Here is a 20,513-nt window from a genome sequence, read left to right as displayed (position 1 = left end):
GCACCTTGGTAAATGTCAATATGAGTGAAACACAGGTGTATGAAGAGAACATGTTCCTTATTTCATTTTGCAGAACACTATTATGTTAAGGCAGATCAGCAAGGCAAGCACAATTTACAACAGGGGAAAATTGTCAACCACCTGACTGTAGCATGAAGCTACAAAGGAAACCCATACAGTTTTTTAGAAACCACCATTAAATTACATACCGGATGTGCCAACTACATGTGGCCAAGAAAAAAATAACCAAGGGCTTTATGTGAACAGTGCTGACTCTATGTTGATAGACTAGTGTTAGTGCTAGTCGAGTTTTGTTTCTTCATTGTGAACAAACAACTAATATTTAATTTTTATGAACTAACATGTATTACCTTAGGCGCTTTTTCAATAAGGTAACAATGCAAAGGTTGTGGAATACGTCTATAAATGACCAATAACAGCATATATAGCGACCTAGGTCTTGTGTAATCCTTGTTTCCAGAAAACAAAAATGAAAGAATAAAAGCCTGTGAAACCAAAAAAAAAAAATCCATGTGACAATGCTTCTCCACACCAGTAATGTAAGTGGTCTCAGACGTAAACATCGTCATCAGTGAATTGTGTATATTACGAATGTGCAAATGTAAAAAAAAAAGTATTATGAGGTTTTACGTGCCAAAACCTTGATGTGATTGTGAGCCACGTCGTAGGGGGACTCTGGAATAATTCTGACCCCCTGGGGTTCTTTAACATGGACCCAATGCACAGAACACGGGTGTTTGCTCATTTTGCCCCCATCGAAATGCGGCCGCCGTGACCGGGATATGATCTTGCAATTGATCCCACAACCTTGGGCTTAGCAGCACAACTCCAAAGCCACTACACCACCATGGCGGGTTCTTCACGAATCCTAGGTTGTTTTAAATGCCGTTATCGGTCATTTGTAGATGTCATCCACAAATTTTTCATTGACAACTTATCAACTAGTTAAATTTATAAATTTAGCTCATTAAACGTATTCGTGCACAATGAACGAGAAATATTCACAGTAGCCACCAAAAACAATACCCATCAAGGTACAGTGAAAGCCATTTGCGTAGTGCCCTCAGGTAATCTTTGATTTTTGGTTACCTTCAGTCGATATAGCAGAATACCGCAGAATAAATGTAAAGTGATGTACTGGTCATTTCACGTTTGGCAGTATTTTACAACGCTTGCCGAAAACAGGCTCGAAGAGATTTTTCAAAATAATAACGGAATAAACATGTTTACTGGCTTTCCAGTCTGCATCATCGTCCAATATTTTGAATAAGCTTGGCTGTTCTGGCTTATTCATGGTTCCACCACAGGCGCCTAAAGCCAGTGTAAAACGGCAACCGATATTTTGTTCGCCAGACAATCGTTTATAAGAATTTTGGGACTCGATCTGCACACGTCGCATAGTTGTTGCGAACGAAATTTTGGAGGCTTGTGGTTTCACCAAACATTTAATTGTGACCACAATTTGGCTGATAAGGTTGACTAAATATGAAACTTTGCATTTTTGGCTTGCTTTCTGCAGTCGCAAGAGCCTGATTTTGTGTGGTGTGGTTGGCTAGAGAATAGTGTAGCTCGAGTGACAATATTTGTGATATTTGCAACCAAGGAGTTTAATGAAAGCAAGCAGGTCGTTTGTGGGCTTGCCTTGCCGTGCTATAAACCTGGTAACCGGAGGTGGTGCACGTACGAAATAGATTTAGAACATCACACACACAATGTTCATTCATTAATCGACTCGGATGTACCAATAGGGTGCAAAATTGAGTGCTAAAATTTATAAGGAAACTGATGAGCTACATGCTGAGCAGACTGTATGACCTTATTCATTAGCGCGGCTTTCCTTATCGAGTGCTTCATGAAATAAGTGCCAGTTCAATTCATCTTTAGCAGGTTTGCATATATGCAAACGTGCAACACTTTTATAAAACATTCATAATGCAGTGTACAGCATAAAACAGCTTTCATTTTCTTGTGGCCTAGATACAATTCTGCCATCAACCACATCCACACTCTGAAAACGCCAATGCTGAAACGGATTACGTAGGCTTGGATTGCAGGGCTAAGCACTAGCCAATGCATGCCTATGGCTGTGTGGTTGCCACTGGACATGCAAATCCTGCTAAGTTTGGCAACTTCATCTGAAATTAGTGCTTTGGCACAGGTTGGCACAATTGGCACAGCATTTCCATCCCTGTACTGCATTGAAACTTTTCTTATCACATACAGAAAAAAAACTCACTTTTCTTGTGCACAATCATAAGAAACATTGCATGAGCAATGTCCACATCTGCTGTATCATGCCACCACAGCACAGTGCTCACAGCTAGCTGTATGGACACACTCCATGACCAAACCAAAAGCTTTGCTTTCCGCTGCCACAAGACTAAACTTAAACATAAGCAGAAAGAAAATTGGAATACCATATATAATCATGTAAAGCCCACACTTTTTTCTTTTGGATTATTTACAGGATGTGGGCCTTACAAGAGCCTGGCTTATAGCTTCACACTAAAGCCCTTGCACGGCGTACAGACGCCTATGCAGAATACCACAACCACTGGTGGCTGACTATGAATATGTTTATTCAGTTGACGTCATTGCTACCGCTGGCCTCGTTATGACTAGCTTGCCTCATTGACGCTCTCCCAAAGATGGTCATTCTCCAAGCTTTCCATTACTGTGCAATATTTCCATCGCCTTGCATATTTTGACGACAGTTTCAAGTGAAACTGCATACTATTAGTTTAAACTCCATGTGAACACTTCTTGCAGCGATGCGTTAAAAAGCATCACACAGCTAAGCCTGCTAGACAACGTGCTTCAGCACAGCCAATACCACTGAAGCACACTGGATTTATGCCAGCCCATCGAACACCTGTAACATTACTGGTTCAGGCCACATGATTGTGATTTGTAAGGATACAATGATGACGAATTTTGGACGCAACACACCTGTGTTTGTGCATGACGATTAGTCAGTGGCGGATCCAGATTTGGGGCGGTTGGGCGATCACCCCCCCCCCCCCAAAGCCACTAACTAATCCACCCCCCCTCCCCTTCCACGTTGCTCGACAACGATTTTTGGGCACGTGGAATTTTTTGAGCCACTGCGGAGAGCGAAGCACCCCTAACTTGTACTTTTTGTCAGGCGCAAAACTGGATAATGCAACTACTGCCTTTGTGGAAGTAAGCTAATCGCTTCCTCCCCATGTCCAATTTGGGCCCTTCAGAGAGTACAAGGTCGTTTAAATTCCATACTGGAACGAGTCACCTTTCAATATCAACAGATCTGGAAACCGTTCAGTGTCATTCAAACTCGCGCCTTTCGTCTCACGGAGTGTGTTTTACTCATGCTCCAAAAGAGGGCAGCACAAGTCACCTTCAGTGGCTGATATAAAGCAAACAAATTGGCGGCGACAAACTCTCACCGCAGGCGGCGATCAACACGTAAGCTTTTCCGATTTTCGCAATTAAAATTTCTTGTATATGAAATACAGCAAGTAAAATTTATGAGATTGTCTTTTGTGAATCACATAACAAAGTTCCAATGCACTGAAAGCCAAAATTCACATTTATCAGCTCTGTTGGAAGCGTGTCCATATTTGTGGACAGAGGTTGTGAATGTAGAGCACTTCGTGCCCCCTTTGTGGACATAAGTTGTGGGTGTGAAAATTTGGTTCGCCTTTTTCTGTATTTCGCAGCATGTTATCTCACAGATTTTGTTTCGACCTCCCCAGATGGGTTGGTGCTTGATTTTTTTTATATATATATACACTGGGAAAGTTACAGTCCTCTCTGATGACATGAAAGCCAGTGGCCTAGGTGGAGCAGTTTTAATAGAGCTCGTGGAGACAACTGCGCAGCAGTCACATATTTTGACGAATCAATATTTTACCGCATTGAAGATTTTTGATTGCTTGCTTCAAGAGAAAAAGTTCATGCCAGGAAGAGCAAATCCAAACCACACTGAGAGCGCTGCTGTAAACCTTCCCAATGAACATAAAAGTAAGCCATAGAGAACTGACCTCCCTCGTGAGTGAGAACAGAAATGTGCGTCTGTTCAAATGGAAAGATAAAGAGATAAATTCCTATTCCAGTGCTGTCGGAATAGACAATGTCTTCATGTAAGTACTGGTCAAAGGATGAAAAAAAAAAATTAGTACTGCACGTTGAAAATTTATTGGAATCATAACCAATCGATGAGGGGAGTGGACCTCATCGACAGGTATATTTCATATGCTAGGACGAAGGTCAAATCTAGGAAATAGGCTGTTAGGACGCTCACACATTTTCTCGACATTGCTGTCTGCAATGCATGGGTCAAATACCGTCGCAACGCAACAGCTTTGTACCTACTACAAAAATAGGTGTGGTGTCTCCTGTCGTTCAGGCAGGATGTAGCCGAAATATTAACCAGATATAACCCCAATCGAAATGGTACCAGGGAATAAGTAGACCAGCAGCTGCAGAGACCATACCAGCCTAGCTGCCTGATGGCGACATGAGAAAATGGTTTTGACCACACCCTAGAATTTTGTAAAATTGAAAATGCAATGCGATGCAGGAACAAAGATTGCAAAGCAAAGTCGAGAGTTTAGTGCATGAAATGCAATGTTTTCTTGTGCTTGCAAGGGTAAAATTGTTTCTCTTATTTTTACCATGTTGTCAACTAATGTACATGTTTGTGGACACTCATTTGTATCGTTTAAAAATGAAAATTCTTTAACGATTTCTTTCTCTGCACTTCTGAAACCATTTCAAATGAAATGTTGAAAATAATTGTTTTTCTTTCCTACATTTTTTTCGGCAGTGAAGAGGTTAAGTGCGATTTATACCTCCATTTTCTGTCTCCTTACAGTTTTTAGTTTTTCGTGATATTACAAGGTATGACTATGCCCACTGTTGTCAATACATTGTTTTCAAACTGGTCATATGGTTGTCTGCAATATGCTGCCGATGAAAAAGGCACTAAGGGATGTAACTGAGAACAAATCATCACCATTTGGTTACAGATGTGTGGTTAGTTGCGTAACTCCTCCCTTCCCCCAACCACATTAAGAAACCGTGCCCCCCAAATTAGGCACCTGGATCCGCCACTGCGCTTAGTGAAACTCTTTTTGGCAATATTTTCACACTTGAAAGTGCGAATGCCAGTCTTGCATGAGTAAATACAATGTCTGTTATTTAACCCCTTCAGGTGCGAATTGTGAAAGGCTGTCTATAAGCGTGTCTAATTTACACAACCACAACTCATTCCAAGGCACTCAATACTCCACTTAAATAAAGATGAGGTGGTAGGATGGTGCTTTGTGCATCTCCTGATTAGTCATCATAATTAGAAAGGAATTAATTATCTAATTATTGAGCAATCAGTAATGCTAAGTAGCTTTTTTTTTCATTTTAGTCATTCTTGAAACACATGCACAATTTTATTATTGACTACATACATTACGAACAAAGAAAAATATTTTTCTATATTGTTGCCAGTACATGCCACAATGAATGTCCTGTCAAACATGGTACAGTAGACTTCTGTTAATCCGACTCCGTTTAATTTGATTTTTCAGTTAATTCAATTGTGACCAGCGCTGATGCATTTTCGTGGGTCCAAAACTTTCATTATTTCAATCCTAATTTGCCTTCGCCGGACAACTTGAACTTCATCAGTCGGCACACCCACGCCCAACCGTATGGTGCCCCATATAGCAACCCCTTCAGTGGCAGCACATGTCTCGACAGAGCTTGGGGACGGTTGAGCACATGTCATCTCCTGTTGAAAATGTCCATTTTCGGTCTGCCCTAAGGAGATTTCCAAGCAATAACCACTAGCTCACAATTGTCCGATAGTGATATTTACCCGATTTCAACGCGCACTTTTTTTTCTTTCTTTTTACTAGAAAATGGGGCCGAAAATTGTCTGCCCGGTGCAGTCGAACATACAACTAACACCACCTTTGCGGTGTTCATAGGCTTAGTTTCATATCATATTCATATGCTTAGTTCATAAGTTTAGTTTTTTTAGAAAACCAGTCGCCATGGTGCAACACATATTAGAGCCTTGCCCATTGTTTCTGCTAAAAAATCAGGTGCACCAGATTAAGATCAGGTGCACCAGAAAAATCAGATTAAGAGCTGTTTAAGTCATTTCTACATTGGCTTTCTACTAGATGGGTGCACACTAGTATTGGGGGTGTGTCAGAATTATTATCATTATTATTATTATTATTATTATTAGATATCGAAACATACAAACACACAAAGGAAACAGGGAGGGAGCAAGCTGACAACTGCCACCAAGAGGGGCACAATGCCTGCCTACTCTATCAGAAGGAGGGAATGAAAAGAGGAGAAGATACGAAACAAAGACATAGGAAAGAAAATAAGAAATAAACAAAAGACATAGACATGGACAAAAGAAAGTAGGAACACAGAAAAAATGTATATAAACGAGAGGCCAAATCAGTTTTCTGCATGAAAGTTAGCAAGGCTCTATGGGCCTGGTCGCGTTGAGTAGCACTCCCTCTCGGAAACAGGCATTCGTCAAGGGTCGTACATTTGAGTCCAATCAATCCATATTCCATAATTAGCAGTGCATTTTATGTGATGAATGTGGGACACTCCAATATAAGACGTTCAAGTGTATCACAGGAGTCGCAGGATGTACACGACGGACTGTCCACACGTGCTTTGACGATACATGTGTTCCCACACCAAAACAGAGCAAACTCTTAATTTCACTAACAGTGCTCTGGCACTACGAGGCAAGCCACGGCCACGAACACACGGAGGAAACGAGTCGTTTGGAACATGGTGGGGTCTGGGTGCTGCTTCAGGAGGTACCGGCAGATTAACACATGGGCATTGTCAATCGTACAAGAAATTTCTGGGCAGTCACTCCCATTGTGAGCACAGGCTGAAGCGAAGTGATCAGCCTCTTCATTTCCAGCAATACCCACATGCGAAGGTACCCACTGGGAAACGTGAGACACTTCACGAGAAGTAATTTTGTTGGCGAACTCTATTATACGGCGCAGAATTGGGCTATTGGCATCCTTTCTCAACTGCCTGCCAAGGGAAACACGGGAGTCTTTAAGGATGACGACCTTCGATAAGCTTATTTCTCTCTGTATGTACTTCAGAGCAGCATCAATCACTGCCAGCTCCACAGTTGTTGATGAGGATGGATGAGGTATTCGAAACACCCTTCTTATGTCAGTCGAAGGGCAGAAGAAAGCTGCTGCAATGCCTTGAGCGTCGCTGCTTACCGATTCATCCGTCAATACTTCAAGATGGTCTCCATATTTTTCAAATAAGTGCAGTTGGGCCAACTGGAATGTGCCGAAACAGGCTGGTCAGACTTCTTGTGTATCTTGGGAATCGAAAGATGAATAAGGAAGGGGCGTCGTGTGTCCTCCCTTGTCCGTGTTTTTCGGTGCTGTTTTATATATGAATGATCCGTACCAACTAGCTCGCACCCAGACCCTTCTGAGGAAGGGGCATTTGTTGCGTTCCTTTGGAGTTGTCAGTGAGGTAGCATCTTCTGAACTGCCAGCAATGGCAACAAACAATGCCACCATTTTCCCCATGCAGGAGAACGGTCGCTGAATCAGCCGGTTAATAAGTGCTTGTCCATCTGACGCTTGGTCAAGACGCTCTACGTGACATAATGCTCTCTGGTCTGCTTGCAGCCTCACGGGCAGCTGGTGTGCTTCAGTGAGTAGTGGAATAAACTGTGCCTCATGAAGTAATCCAAGAATGATTCGGAGGGCAACACATTGTCCCGTTCCAATAGAGACATCAAACTAGGCAGCCCGTTTAACACTGGCAAGTCGTACATCATGCCAGAAAGTACAGATAATTGATATACCAGTAGTGCTGTCATCTGGTCACAGAGGTCGCCCCTAGCAGTCAAGGTGGCCACGTATCTGAGTAGGGACTGCAATTTGCACTGTACAGAGGTGACGGCAGAGCGTCATGACAGGCGATCATCAATAATTACACCGACATAGCGGTGTCACTGTACCCAATCTATCGGTGTATCTCCAAGGTATCGCCGGCTCATGGCTCGACGAGCACGTTGTCTAGGATGATATGTAATTGCGGCTGACTTAGCGAGTGAAATCTCCAGACCAACTTCGTCCATGTATTCTGATGTGACATTCAGAGCTCTTTGCAAGATTCCACGAAGACGTGGACCGTGGTGCGAAGGACCACTGATCCACAATGCGATGTCATCAGCATAGATTGCTATACCTATTGGAAAGTCACATTCTAGAGGCAATCGGCTTGGAAGTCCAGCAAGTACACTGTTGAAGAGAAGCGGCGATAAGATGCTGCCTTGCGGGACACCACATTTAACAGTGCGAGATACTGCCAAACCAAACAGCGGTGCATTTAGGTGTTTCTTCTACATCTTGTTTAATTCGACTTGCCAGATAGTTCCATCAATTTCGTTGGTCCCGTCGGGGTCGAATTAATGGAAGTCAACTGTATTGCCTTCATCAAAGTATTTGTCTGTAACAGTACGGAGGTACATTGGAAGCAGAACAAAGGCATGTTGAGCATGCATGGAGTTCAATTAACCTGATGCTCGATATCCACAGCTTTTTCTTGGCCACCACTCTATAGAACTGGCCAATATGAGTTGCATCCACAAATGTGGACACGATGCCTGAAGAGTTTAACATGACAACATGCATATTGGCATTGCCACAAAGCCCGCTGCTGAACATGCTGCAGCCCCAATTTGGCATCTGATAAAGTAAACCGCACCATTCCTGTACATTCAGGGGAGTGTGCGATTGTGCCTGGATATCTTCTAGCTCACTTGCACAGCAAGTTTGACTGATGGCAAAAAACGTCCTGGTGGCAAAATTTTTCCTTGTGGGTTCAGGCTTGCCTTCAATTTTTCTGTTTAATACACTAGAAGTGGCATGTGATGTACAGTTAAAATACGTTTTGGAACACCTTGAAAAATAAATGTTGAGCCATCATCGTCTACTCATGGCAGCCTACACTTTCAATCTGCTCACAAGCGAATGTGCAATCCCCTCAAAATCACCTGGAGTGTTGTGCGTAGGTGGGCCTCCAACTGGTGCGTACGAAATGTAGGAGCCTCTGGGCCACGGTGTAGGCTCTGGCCGTCGGGTGCTTCACGCTTCTTCTGCACATAACAAGAAATGAGGCAGGTACATTACTCATGGCAGACTTTATTGTAAAACCCTTGTTACACATAAGTGCCAGATAGTTCTGCGGAAACCTGCAAGGTGGAGAAAGGTAACTGATAAAGCAACAGATAAACACAATCCATCTAACTATCGACCCATATCTCACACATCAATACCATGCAAAATAATGGAACACATGACACTTACCCATCGTGTTAATTTTCTAGAGGATAACAGTTTCTTCCCTTTAAATCAGCATAGCTTCCGAAACTTTTTCTCTTGTGATACTCAACTACTTTACTTCACCAATGACTTGCACTTCTATTTGGACAGGGCTTTTTCAAATGACTGCATATTTCTTGACTTTGCAAAAGCGTTCGATAAAGTTAACCACTCACTGCTTTCATATATACTAAGTGTTCTAAAAATTTACGCTGCAGTTCTTAACTGGATTCGTGCATTTCTATTTTCTTGTGTTCAATTATTCAGCACTAATGACGCTAATTCCTCTACTGCACCAGTTGACTCTGGAGTTCCACAAGGATCTGTACTTGGCCCCCTACTATTCCTAATTTATATAAATGACTTACCTAGTGCTATTACCTCCAGAATTTGTTTATTGGCTGATGACTGTGTGATTTACCATAAAATAACTAACGATTCCGATATTCACTCGCTTCAGGTCGATCTTAATAGCATACTAGATTGGTGTCATATTTGGAAAATGAAACTAAACATTAAAAATTGTTAGTCTATGAGGGTTTCTCGAATAAATACAACTTGTTCAACTTATTATCTTGACAGTCTTCCCCTTGAAAGCGTAACATCCTACAGGTATCTCGGCATCCATATAACTAACACTCTGTCCTGGAATTTGCGTTGCATAGCATCAAAAGCAAACAAAACGCTGGGTTACTTTCGAAGAAACTTCTTGCTTCATCATCACTAAAAACATTATTATACACCACCTATGTGCGACCACAAATGGAATATGCTTCATCTGTATGGGACTCTGGACAGGTCACGCTAGCACTCAAGCTGGAAAATGTGCAGAATCGTGCAGCTAGTTTTATCGCTCGGCTACCGTCATAAAAATGAAAAGGTCTTTAAATCTCACTACACTAGCTACCCGCCGAAAGCACACCCGCATTTGTCTGTTCCATAAGATTTTCTACCATAATTCTCATCTTCGCTCCCGATGTATTCAACCAGCACCCTTCATATCACTTACAAAATGTCTCAGTGCCCCACTACAACATTGTAATAACTGCACAATCACATTTTCCAATGGAATTCCCTAACCCGCATCAGTGACAAGCATAACTGATTCTATTCAATTTAAAGATGTCCTTACAACGCTGATTACCTAATTACCACCTTTGTGTTTTGTCCATTAACTGGTTTTAGTATCCCGTTTTTGTTCTCAGCCTAATATTATTGTTCATCAACTGTCTTATAAAGTTGTAAGACTATTGTTAGGATTTTAAATCCTTTTTCCAATATTGTATTATATTCTTGTATGTAACATGCTTTTTGTTCTTTTTCATTGTCATAAATTGCCCTTGCCCTCTGAAATGTACTCTGTACTCTGAGGATAACATAAATAAATAAATAAATAAATAAATAAATAGACACATAAATAGATAAGTAAATAAATAAGTAAGTAAGTAAGTAAGTAAGTAAATAAATAAATAAATAAATAAATAAATAAATAAACAGAAAATGAGACATGGATATACCTGGGTTTGGGTCCTGGACTAGGACGAATTTTTCTTCAACTGCGAAGCTTTTTTTTTCTAGGAACCCATACAAGTTTCCTTTGTAGCACTTAGCTTTGTTTGAGTGGATGTCTCATTTTCCCTTTATCAATAAGTGCCAGGTAGCTCGATGTCACGCTGCTATGTATCTAGTCAGTAAGGTTGGTACTGACTCTGACCGAAGCATAACACACCTAAATTGCACCGACGCCACACAAACTAAAAATGGCAGAAGCAAAAATGCGCACATTTGTTCCCTGACAAGCTTCATTCCACGAGTACAATTGCAGTCAGAGCTGTGGTGAACCCATTTGTCAGCTGGATCACTGTAACTATGAATTCCTGTGGCTTCAGGGAACAGTGAAAAATTATTTTAAATAAGGACAAGAAAGTGAGTAATGGACAGGACAATAACGACAACAGCAACAAACTGCTACCCAAGTGCTTGACCGAAAAAAATGTCCAAGCTAACCGAATGTCAAATTATCAAGGGTATTAAGAAAACGATGAAGAAATGCTTAGTATGTCAACACGTCCTTATTTACTAAATGAATCAGCAAATCTTGTACCTATTTTCCACAATAGCACTGCGGAAGCTGCAACTCTCATCACGTCACCTCGTGACTGAGGTGAAGGCCTCGTGACTTCCTTCGTAGCACAGCCGTGGTGCACGCCTTCAGTTGAGACAGGTTTTTCATTAATGCACGCACATCCTGATTTTTTTTTTTTTTTTTTTGCCATTGAGCTGGTTGCCAACAGATTGTTCATCCATGGTGATGCAGCTGGTATTTTTAATCCTCAACAGCCTTGTATCAAGTCAAAACAAAACTACCGTTTGCTGCAACAGCTGCAGATGAAACCGTGGTCGCTATCAGTGCGGTCATGGATGGTGACTCTGCAGTTATGAAGGCACACGGCCAATGCGGTGTTACGTGCGGTGGTAAAGGAAAGAATAAAGGCTTTAGTGACACAAATAGGCACAAAGCACTGCGGTGTTGCTGTTTTGCACATGCACTTACTGCTGATGACTATGGCAATGCCGACTCCACTACTCCGTTTCGATTGGATGCTAGTGCCATTCTTGCTCTTTTGCTTTGCACATTTGCAGCGCTCAACACTCCGAATTATTGAGAATTGGACTGCATTAAATGATGCACACACCTGCTAGGACCGTATGAATAGTCTGAATTATAATATTTTTCAAATTGACGAGGGTCGAAGTTTTCACTCTATTCGGTATTTTCGTATGTTGGCAATTAACCAAATATTTTGCAACAGCCGATTGTTAGAGTCTGGTTACTGTTCTCTGCCTGCTAAACAAAGTATCGCAAATGGTCAGAACCCATACAATGACATGGTTTTCGAAGCAATGCAGCTACAATATAGGTCGTGTAAACTTTGTTTTAGAAACGAAAACTGTTCCAGCCAATTTAAAAAGTTCTAGATATTTTGGAACCGGCTCGGTCTCTTCTTCAGAGGATGGCTGAAGCGGCTGAAGAAATAGAGCCTCTTAAACTAGGGGTGTGCAAATATCGAATACCACTCGTTCGATTTGAACAGTGAATGTTCGAATAATTCAATTCAGAAACCGAATATCTCCTATTCCATTTTTCAAATATTCAGTGTAGAGACCCACAAAGTGCCACATGCCCGCGTGTGCCATGGAGCCCCTCGTGCTCGGTGCTACCCAAGCGAATGTTTCACTTTGTTTTTGCTGCAAGAAGACTGCTGAGTGCATCGCTGATGAGTCACCCCGGCTGATGTGGTAGCTGACTGTCACTGCAAGTACTGCTCGATGTCAGCCCGATGAAGGGATTGCACACAGAGTGCCCAAATGCCACAATTCGCAGAATGGCACTGCATCAGCCGGAGCCACCTTTGTCAGTACAAGGTTTGTCTGGGTTGACGACAGGACTGATCAAAATAATAATGCGACATGAACAGTGGGAATGGCAACATTAGCAGCATGTATTTTGTAAAGTGAGGAACAGGGTGAATTACCACTGATAGGCACGCAGGTCGTGTTGGATACGGGGTAATTGGAAGCGTAAATAGAAAACCAGGAGCCATCAGAGAGAGAGTGAGAGAAATGGAGACAGCAAATTGGATGCAAAGAATGGAAACAAAGAAGGCCATGGAGATTTACAAGAATGGGAAGAAAGAAATTACGAGGTAAAATCTGTGCGATAACGTAAAGGACAGTGCCTTGCTATTTGAGGCTCGAGCTAGTTGCCCAGGGCCAAAAACGTACTGGAGCAAATACTCGCAACAAGATGAGGCATGTGTATGCTGCTGCAAAAATCCGGAGACCACTCAACACATCCTAACGGAATGCGAAGGGATTCACCTAACGAGACTCGGAGGTAACGTACACTTTCCAGAGGAGCTTGGATTTAAAGTGGATGAAAGCATCAGCAGTTGAGATAAGCAAGAGATGCTTAGAGTATGGGAGGAAAAAATGAAGGGAAGAGATTGATATGACTGGATCCGTTACAGGCATAGGTAGCAGTACAAGGTAAATAGAGAAGTTTTGAGCAACAGAAAAGAGGTTAAGGAGATGCATACAAACTTGCTGTAATGAAAAACATGTACATTGTACCTAATTAAATCAAAGCAGGCTAGGTGACTATATGTCACCACCCCATTTCAAAGGGGATGCCAATAAACCATCATTGTACGCGGTGATGAACTTCACATTACTTCAACAGCCTTCAATCTAACCGCATGCATATCCTCGGGAGTGCTCAGATGATAATCCATCCGTATAATTCTGTGATGGCTTGCGGCCTCTTAACACATCGGCCAGTGGCAAATTTTCATCACGGCCGCACTGCCTAGGCCACTAGTCCTAATCATCGCTGCTTCATATGGAGCGTCGGTGACTACGCTAATTAATGGTTTCATGACAAATTGACACATATCCTTTGGCAGCAGCTACGCGACACTTGGAAAGCCAGCAACACACCTCGCAAACAGAACCCAGTGCGTGGGGTAGCAACGAAGTTGTTCACGGCTGCCACATTTGCAACACGGAACGGCGGCCTCATTACCGATGCCTTTTGCAGATGCACATTGTTTTTTTTTTAGCTTTGAGCAACCCACCACAAAACTAGCTTTATATTTACCCAGCGGGTGCAAAAGTGCCATGACCTGGTTGCATGCATTGGTGCGGATGGCCGAAACATAGGAAGGGGGGGGGGGGGTCGCACAAACTTGCCGGGACCCTGCAGATTGTAGACTCTTTAAAAGTTGGTAAACCGCGCTGTACCCGACAATGAAATGGAGCAGACAGCACCTGCTCTTTACAATCGGTGCCGGAAATGCAAGTCACGTGATGTGCGGTCTTTTCATCTGGCCGTGCAGATTGGCCTTACGATAACCCACCTGCCGTAAAGTTGGAATAGCCCTTCTGCATTCTGGATAAAAAGTGGAAAGCAAAACTTTACATGCAATAAGTAAGATTGCTGCAAAATACAGGTCCACTATTAAACTAAATTAAATTACAGTGTTTTATGTGTCAAAACCACTTTCTGATTATGAGGCACGCTGTAGTGGAGGACTCTGGAAATTTCGACCACCTGCAGTACTTCAACATGCACCTAAATCTAAGTACACGGGTGTTTTCGCATTTCGCCCCCACCGAAATGCGGCCACCGTGGCCGGCTTTCGATCCCGCAACCTCGTGCTCAGCAGCCCAACACCATAGCCACTGAGCAACCCCGGCGGGTCACTATTAAACTGAAAACTTCATTGGTATTCAGTACGACACAGCATCCCTATAATTCATTAGTTTAAGAGAAAAATATGAACTTCATTTTATTGAACAGAAATTCTATTGATAAAAAAAATATTTTCAAGACCTTCATATACCAGAACTGAGCTACAATCAGTGCTGGCATACAAATTTGGTGTTCCCTTTATTAAGAGTAGACTGTGCTGCGTGTCTTGATTTTTATGTACAGACAACCACAATAGCTTATGGACTAAAGTTTGCGACCATATCCAGTAAAACTATACAACACCACTTTGTTCATATACCACTACTACAATCAGGAAATCCAAATACCAGGCTGGGCATTCTGTGGCTGCTCAGATATTCTGCTTTTTTGTTCTATCTTTTTTTTGCAGATCTTGTGATCCGTAAACTTTTGCACCCGACTGTACCTATATGTTACTCATGACTTGCTAGATTCCTGTTGTGCAATGCTAGCAGGCTTCCGAGCATGTGCAGCACTGCTGCATTTGCACACAGCCTTACCTTAAGCTCTTGTCTTGCAAGGAAAACAGGCGTCCAAGGGATGCTGTGTCTCCGGCAGCCCAGTGGTGCCAATGACGAACTCAGATTTGGAGCAATTTTTGGAGCAGTTTCAAGCGCCCAAATACCAATTTTGGAGCACTTTGGAGCTAATAAATTGCAGCTGCTGGGCATGCCCAAGGTTGTTTCGAACACTTACAATTAAAAAGCATTATTCTTTAAAACAATGCTGCTCTGCCTCTGAATACAAAAAAGAGAAGCCTTAGTATCCCTTTAATTAAAATAAAGACAACGAACCTGTTCACACAGCATGCTATAATTAGTTTCCTTCAAATTGAGTAAAGCTGTGCAAACATTGCCTTTTTATATCTTATAAATTTTTCATTGACAGCTGCCAGTTTAGCAATGTTTTCAGCAAGGCTCTAGAATCAGTCAGAAACACCTGGCCACTCACAATACTACCAAAGCTCTTCTTAGCCAAGCCAGCCTTGTAATGCTCAAGCATTGCTTTAGGCGACACCAGGCACTTTTCAATGGTCCGCTTTTCCTCGTAAAGTTGAAGCCTCTATTCAGCAACTGGCTGATTCACAGCTGGCAGCAATTGATTATTTGGACACCAGCAATTCAAACAAGCTTGATTATTAGGGCTATGTATTTAGAATCACTATCACTAGCTCATAAATTTAATGTATAAGCACGACCGAAACTTCAGACAATTAAGGCACGCTATTCAATAACTGGGACTCCACCTGGCCAGCTGTGTGCTAATGCGACCACCGAGTTGATTGAAAATATCGATATTTCAGCTTTGATACGTCGCTGGCATGGTGGTCGGCCATGATGCCGACGCCCCCTGAAAACCAAAACTAGCGAAGCCTAGTTAATCCAGCATCAACCATGCCCAAACCATATGGCAAGCAAACCCTGGCAAGCCACTCGCGAGTCCCACAGAGTGGGTACTGCGCACCCTGCGTTTGTTCATCGATGTGTTAAATAGTGACATGTTCGCAGCGACTTCAAGTTATTTAAGAGGTGCTGAATGCACCCTCGATGTTTCTACCAACAGGGACAGCGACTGTTGCTGAAAAAATGCACCGTCATTTGGCTATGATAGCACAGTTGACTTCTGGTCCGCAATTTTGTAGCGATACAATCCGCATGATTCTATATATCGCCCGTATCATCCATAGTTCACGGCCAACTCATACCAATGATAATGTAGACAGAGCGGTGTCGTTCTTACCCTTGATGAAGTGCAAAAAAGAGTGGTGCCAAAAAAGGCATCACTACAAAATAGTGGTCCTGTTATATTGCCAAAGGTTGCAGATTCAGGGCATGCATTGATTCTACTTTCATTTATCTGTTGCGACAGCATGACAAAGGTAGAGATACAGACTGACCACATCTTAGACAAGCGTATGTACGTGCAGAAGCATGACAAAATTCGGCTTTACTTGTGGACGATCCCTCTCAGGAATACTTTCACTTTTGCAACATTTTGTGCGACTAGCACCAGGCATGTCGACGGACGATAGTGTTCCTAACGCAGTGCCATGAATGCCGTCATTCATGGACGTCGACGCGTCTGACGCTAGAGGCGCGAAATCTTGCAAAAGTGAACATATCCCCTAAAGTCGTCAGCATTCCTTTAGCCACTGGTGGAATAAAGTCAATGGCTTTTTGGCGAATTTGGACATTTCTGACTCCCGTTTATTTTTACTTTTAGGCAGTCCTTGCCGAGCTCTAATTATCGGTGGGTGACGAATAGACAATGTGAAGTTCCATTTATTAAGCCACTTTAATCATGCACTATGCACTTCTGCAGACCACTGCAGTATCACATGTATAGCGCAGTCGCTAATTTTGGTGCACATGGGCGCAAAATCGTGTTTTTTTATCAGGATGGCACAGGAAATCTCATTTGGCATAATTTGGCACAGGAATGGGAGCACTGTCCGGCCGCTTCAGTCACTCCCTAAAGAAGGAATGGAACCGGTCTCAAAATAAAACACAATTTTTTTTAACTTTAGAATAATAGCGGGGTTAAGGAAAATGGCGTTACCATTCCACAAACGAACTGTGCAGAAAGGTAGTTTTAGTATAGTGTGATAGCATAGTTTACATGCGGGATGCTCTGAATTTTGCATACGTAGTGCACCTAAGTGATTTTATCTATTCGCCAAGCCTTGCATTTGCACCCCAAAAGTGCGAGAGGCAGAGCAAAGAAAGGCAGGAGCGCATTGTATTTCCACTTTCCCTGTCTGCCAATCCACAGCGAAATCAGTACAAGCAGTACAAGCTGTCAGCCATGGCCTCCGAGATCTCTCAATCTCAGAAGCCACATGCTGTCTTGCCTATTTCTCAACTTCGCCAATAGGAGGCGCAGCCATCCCAGAAGTTTCTCTCGTTAGGACTTGACGCATTTGAAATGACAAGCGATCTCTAAAAATCCACAAGGTTATTCATATATGCAGTCGTCGAATCTGCTTGAGAGTAAGCGAAAGCCATGTACACAGTCATTTGCTATGAATGAAGTGAATTATACAAAAGCAACACCAAATTCAGTTCGAAGCGTGCGGCCGGGATTGTTGCCATATTTTTTGCGTATGCTTCACCAAGTAACATTTCTGTACAGAGGCAAAGCTCACTTTCAGGACCCGGCATTATGCAACGCACTATGCTTTCCAAGCTTCTAAGCCAACTGCGAGGGCCACAAAGGCAGAGTCCGTGCCATTGCTGACAGCAGTGAGTTCTTTCAATAAAAAACGCGGCACCCAACGGCAAGAAGCTTCATAGCAAATGCCGAAGCAGCTAGGCCTAGCGTTGCCGCAGGGGTGGCTACGGCTGCCAGCGAATCTGCGTGCAAGAACGCCGGTTCGAGGCGGCAAGGTAATCAAGATGGCAGTGGTGGTGGCTTCGATTAATGCCGTTTCAGACCTGCGGTCATGGCAAAACATTCTGAAAATCGGACAGCATCTTGCGTCCGAAATTTCACACGTTCTGACACATTGACTCTATGAAGTATGTGGTGGTGCTGCGAAGCCGTCCAAAGTATCGGGAATCCGGAAAGTCGGTCATTGACTGTACACTGGCAACTCCTCCAGCTGACAAGAGGACGTCAAAGAAGATTCATTACGATTTCTGTCTATTGCTCGAGCCAGCATTACCGCAGCTTCCGACACTTTCAATAAAATTAGAGCTAATTTTCCCTGATAGAGGCACGAATTCCCTAAGTTTTCCCAGGGTTTTTCCAGACTACTAAAAATTTCTGAGAATTCCCGGTTTTCCCAGTTGGTAGACACCCTGATTGTGGCTATTCCAGTGGTGGAACAGCCAAAAGGCTTCTTGTAGCATCCCTTGAAGCAGAAAACATTTTTGTAGCAGAACATTTTGACTTTTGTAGCCAAGCGTTTTGTATAAGCAAGTGAAGTAAAAAAAAAAACTACTTAATGCATGCTCTGCAACTCCTAAATCATTTTACAACAACTATTGAGACACAGAAACAGCACAAACTTGCATTTAGAAAGAACTCTGCTGAAGCAACGCTTAATTAGAGAAATCATGTGATGAGTTAATGAGTTACGAAGTTAAGAAATGCACCATGTTGTAAGGTACTCACAAGACGTGGCAAAAACAAAATGATAGAATAGGTACAGGAGGCAGAACTTCACAATGGATGCATTATTAAATCCTTTTGCTTATTTTGAAGAGACAAGGCTTGCAAGTGTTCCTGACAGCCTCTTTCTGGGCCTCCAACTGTCTCACCACTCTGGATGTTAGAGAAACATGTCGCCTTCATTTCTGTGGCAACTAGGAGTTCAGCATTGCTCAAACTTTTTTTGCTGATATGATTTTATTATGGAGTTTCGTTCCCATTTTACGCTCACCACTGATGCCTCTGCATCTATACTGCTGTTGCTGCTTACAGGCAGCCTTTACTGCTTTGAGCAGTTTTTGACTTAGTGGAATCGCTGCACTTACAAGGCCTGGGAGTATGCACCTCATTTTGCTGTTCTCGCATTTCAGTATGCAGAGAGACTCATAACCTCCAACGCTGCAGAAGTGCAAGCCCTGTCGTTATCTGAATTTACATACAGTTTGGTGGAGGATGAAACATAGTGGAGAATGAAACAGATTGAACACTGTTATCCACTTCCCAGGGTCTTACCTCTCCAAGGACAGAGCCAATCCAAAGAAACCACATCCCAGCATTCTCATGCATACAACAGCGCCAGTTTTCCTTTTAGGAAAATATAAGAGGCACTATGGATGTGACAATGCACTTCTGCACATTGCTACCTCTGGTAAATAAGCATGCACATGCAATGAGATTGTCCACTCGTGCAGAAGATGGCCACCTGGTGGCAGCACCTGACGCACCGGAGTGCTGGTGCGTGGCTGGGGGACAAACATGGCATCCACAGTGCGTGACAGCTGATGGCGTAGACGGCCCAATTCCTGCTCCAGGCAGCGGTTCTCCTCCCGAAGGCGCCGTCCTTCTTCTGAGCTTGTTAGTGTCTTCTGCAGCAAGAGGTCCACAAGCAATTATGGTGCATGTATGGACCTTTGCCTCTGACAAAACCTTACTCTGCATCCTGTCTCAGCAGTTGGTTCTTCAACTTTAGAAGGACTGCAACTCAACATACTGCTTAGAAAGCATTGCATGAACAGTATTCCACAGTGGTATCTGCTAGACACAGAATTATGCGATCAGAATTACTATAAGTGTTACTGCATGACGCTCTCCATACCGAATGCAGAGCGGACTTTAGGTATCATATCGCAATTGTATGTGCACAGCATGCTATACATGTCAATACAGTATGTTTGCATCAGGAATGAGAGGGGTTCTTCAACCTTTACAAGGACTGCAACTCAACATACTGCTTAGAAAGCATTGCATGAACAGTATTCCACAGTGGTATCTGCTAGACACAGAATTATGCGATCAGAATTACTATAAGTGTTACTGCATGACGCTCTCCATACCGAACGCAGAACGGACTTTAGGTATCATGTCGCAATTGTATGTGCACAGCATGCTATACATGTCAATACAGTATGTTTGCATTAGGAATGAGAGACCGCCATACAATGTGTTGCAAGGATGATGGCTGTTAACAACTCTGTTGCCATCCCATACACTTGCTTTCATTTCCAAGGTGGTTTGTCGCCTTACTGAGTTTCACATGGCTCTGCATTACGCAAACTTGCCATGACCCTCCAAATTTCAGAATCTTTGACAGATGGCAAATCATGCCAAACCTGACATTGGAAGAGTACGGACAACTCCCGTTCTTTACTGGCTACGCGCAG

General features: G+C 42.9%; 1 protein-coding gene across 5 annotated transcripts in view; it reads right to left on the bottom strand.

The window, feature by feature from the left end:
- Window positions 1-20,513, bottom strand: part of LOC135920358 (rootletin-like) — a 380,210-nt gene that overhangs the window by 41,515 nt on the left and 318,182 nt on the right. For all 5 annotated transcript variants that reach the window (XM_065454609.2, XM_065454610.2, XM_065454613.2 and 2 more), the window contains 2 exons: window positions 19,578-19,718; window positions 9,080-9,181 (listed from right to left, as the gene is read on the bottom strand). In XM_065454609.2, coding sequence (XP_065310681.1) covers window positions 9,080-9,181; window positions 19,578-19,718 — 243 coding nt within the window. The remainder of the gene's footprint in view (window positions 1-9,079; window positions 9,182-19,577; window positions 19,719-20,513) is intronic.

This window comes from Dermacentor albipictus, chromosome 1 (genome assembly GCF_038994185.2).
Source record: "Dermacentor albipictus isolate Rhodes 1998 colony chromosome 1, USDA_Dalb.pri_finalv2, whole genome shotgun sequence".
NCBI classification, from domain to species: Eukaryota; Metazoa; Arthropoda; class Arachnida; order Ixodida; family Ixodidae; genus Dermacentor; species Dermacentor albipictus.
This window is presented reverse-complemented; position numbering and strand designations above follow the sequence as displayed.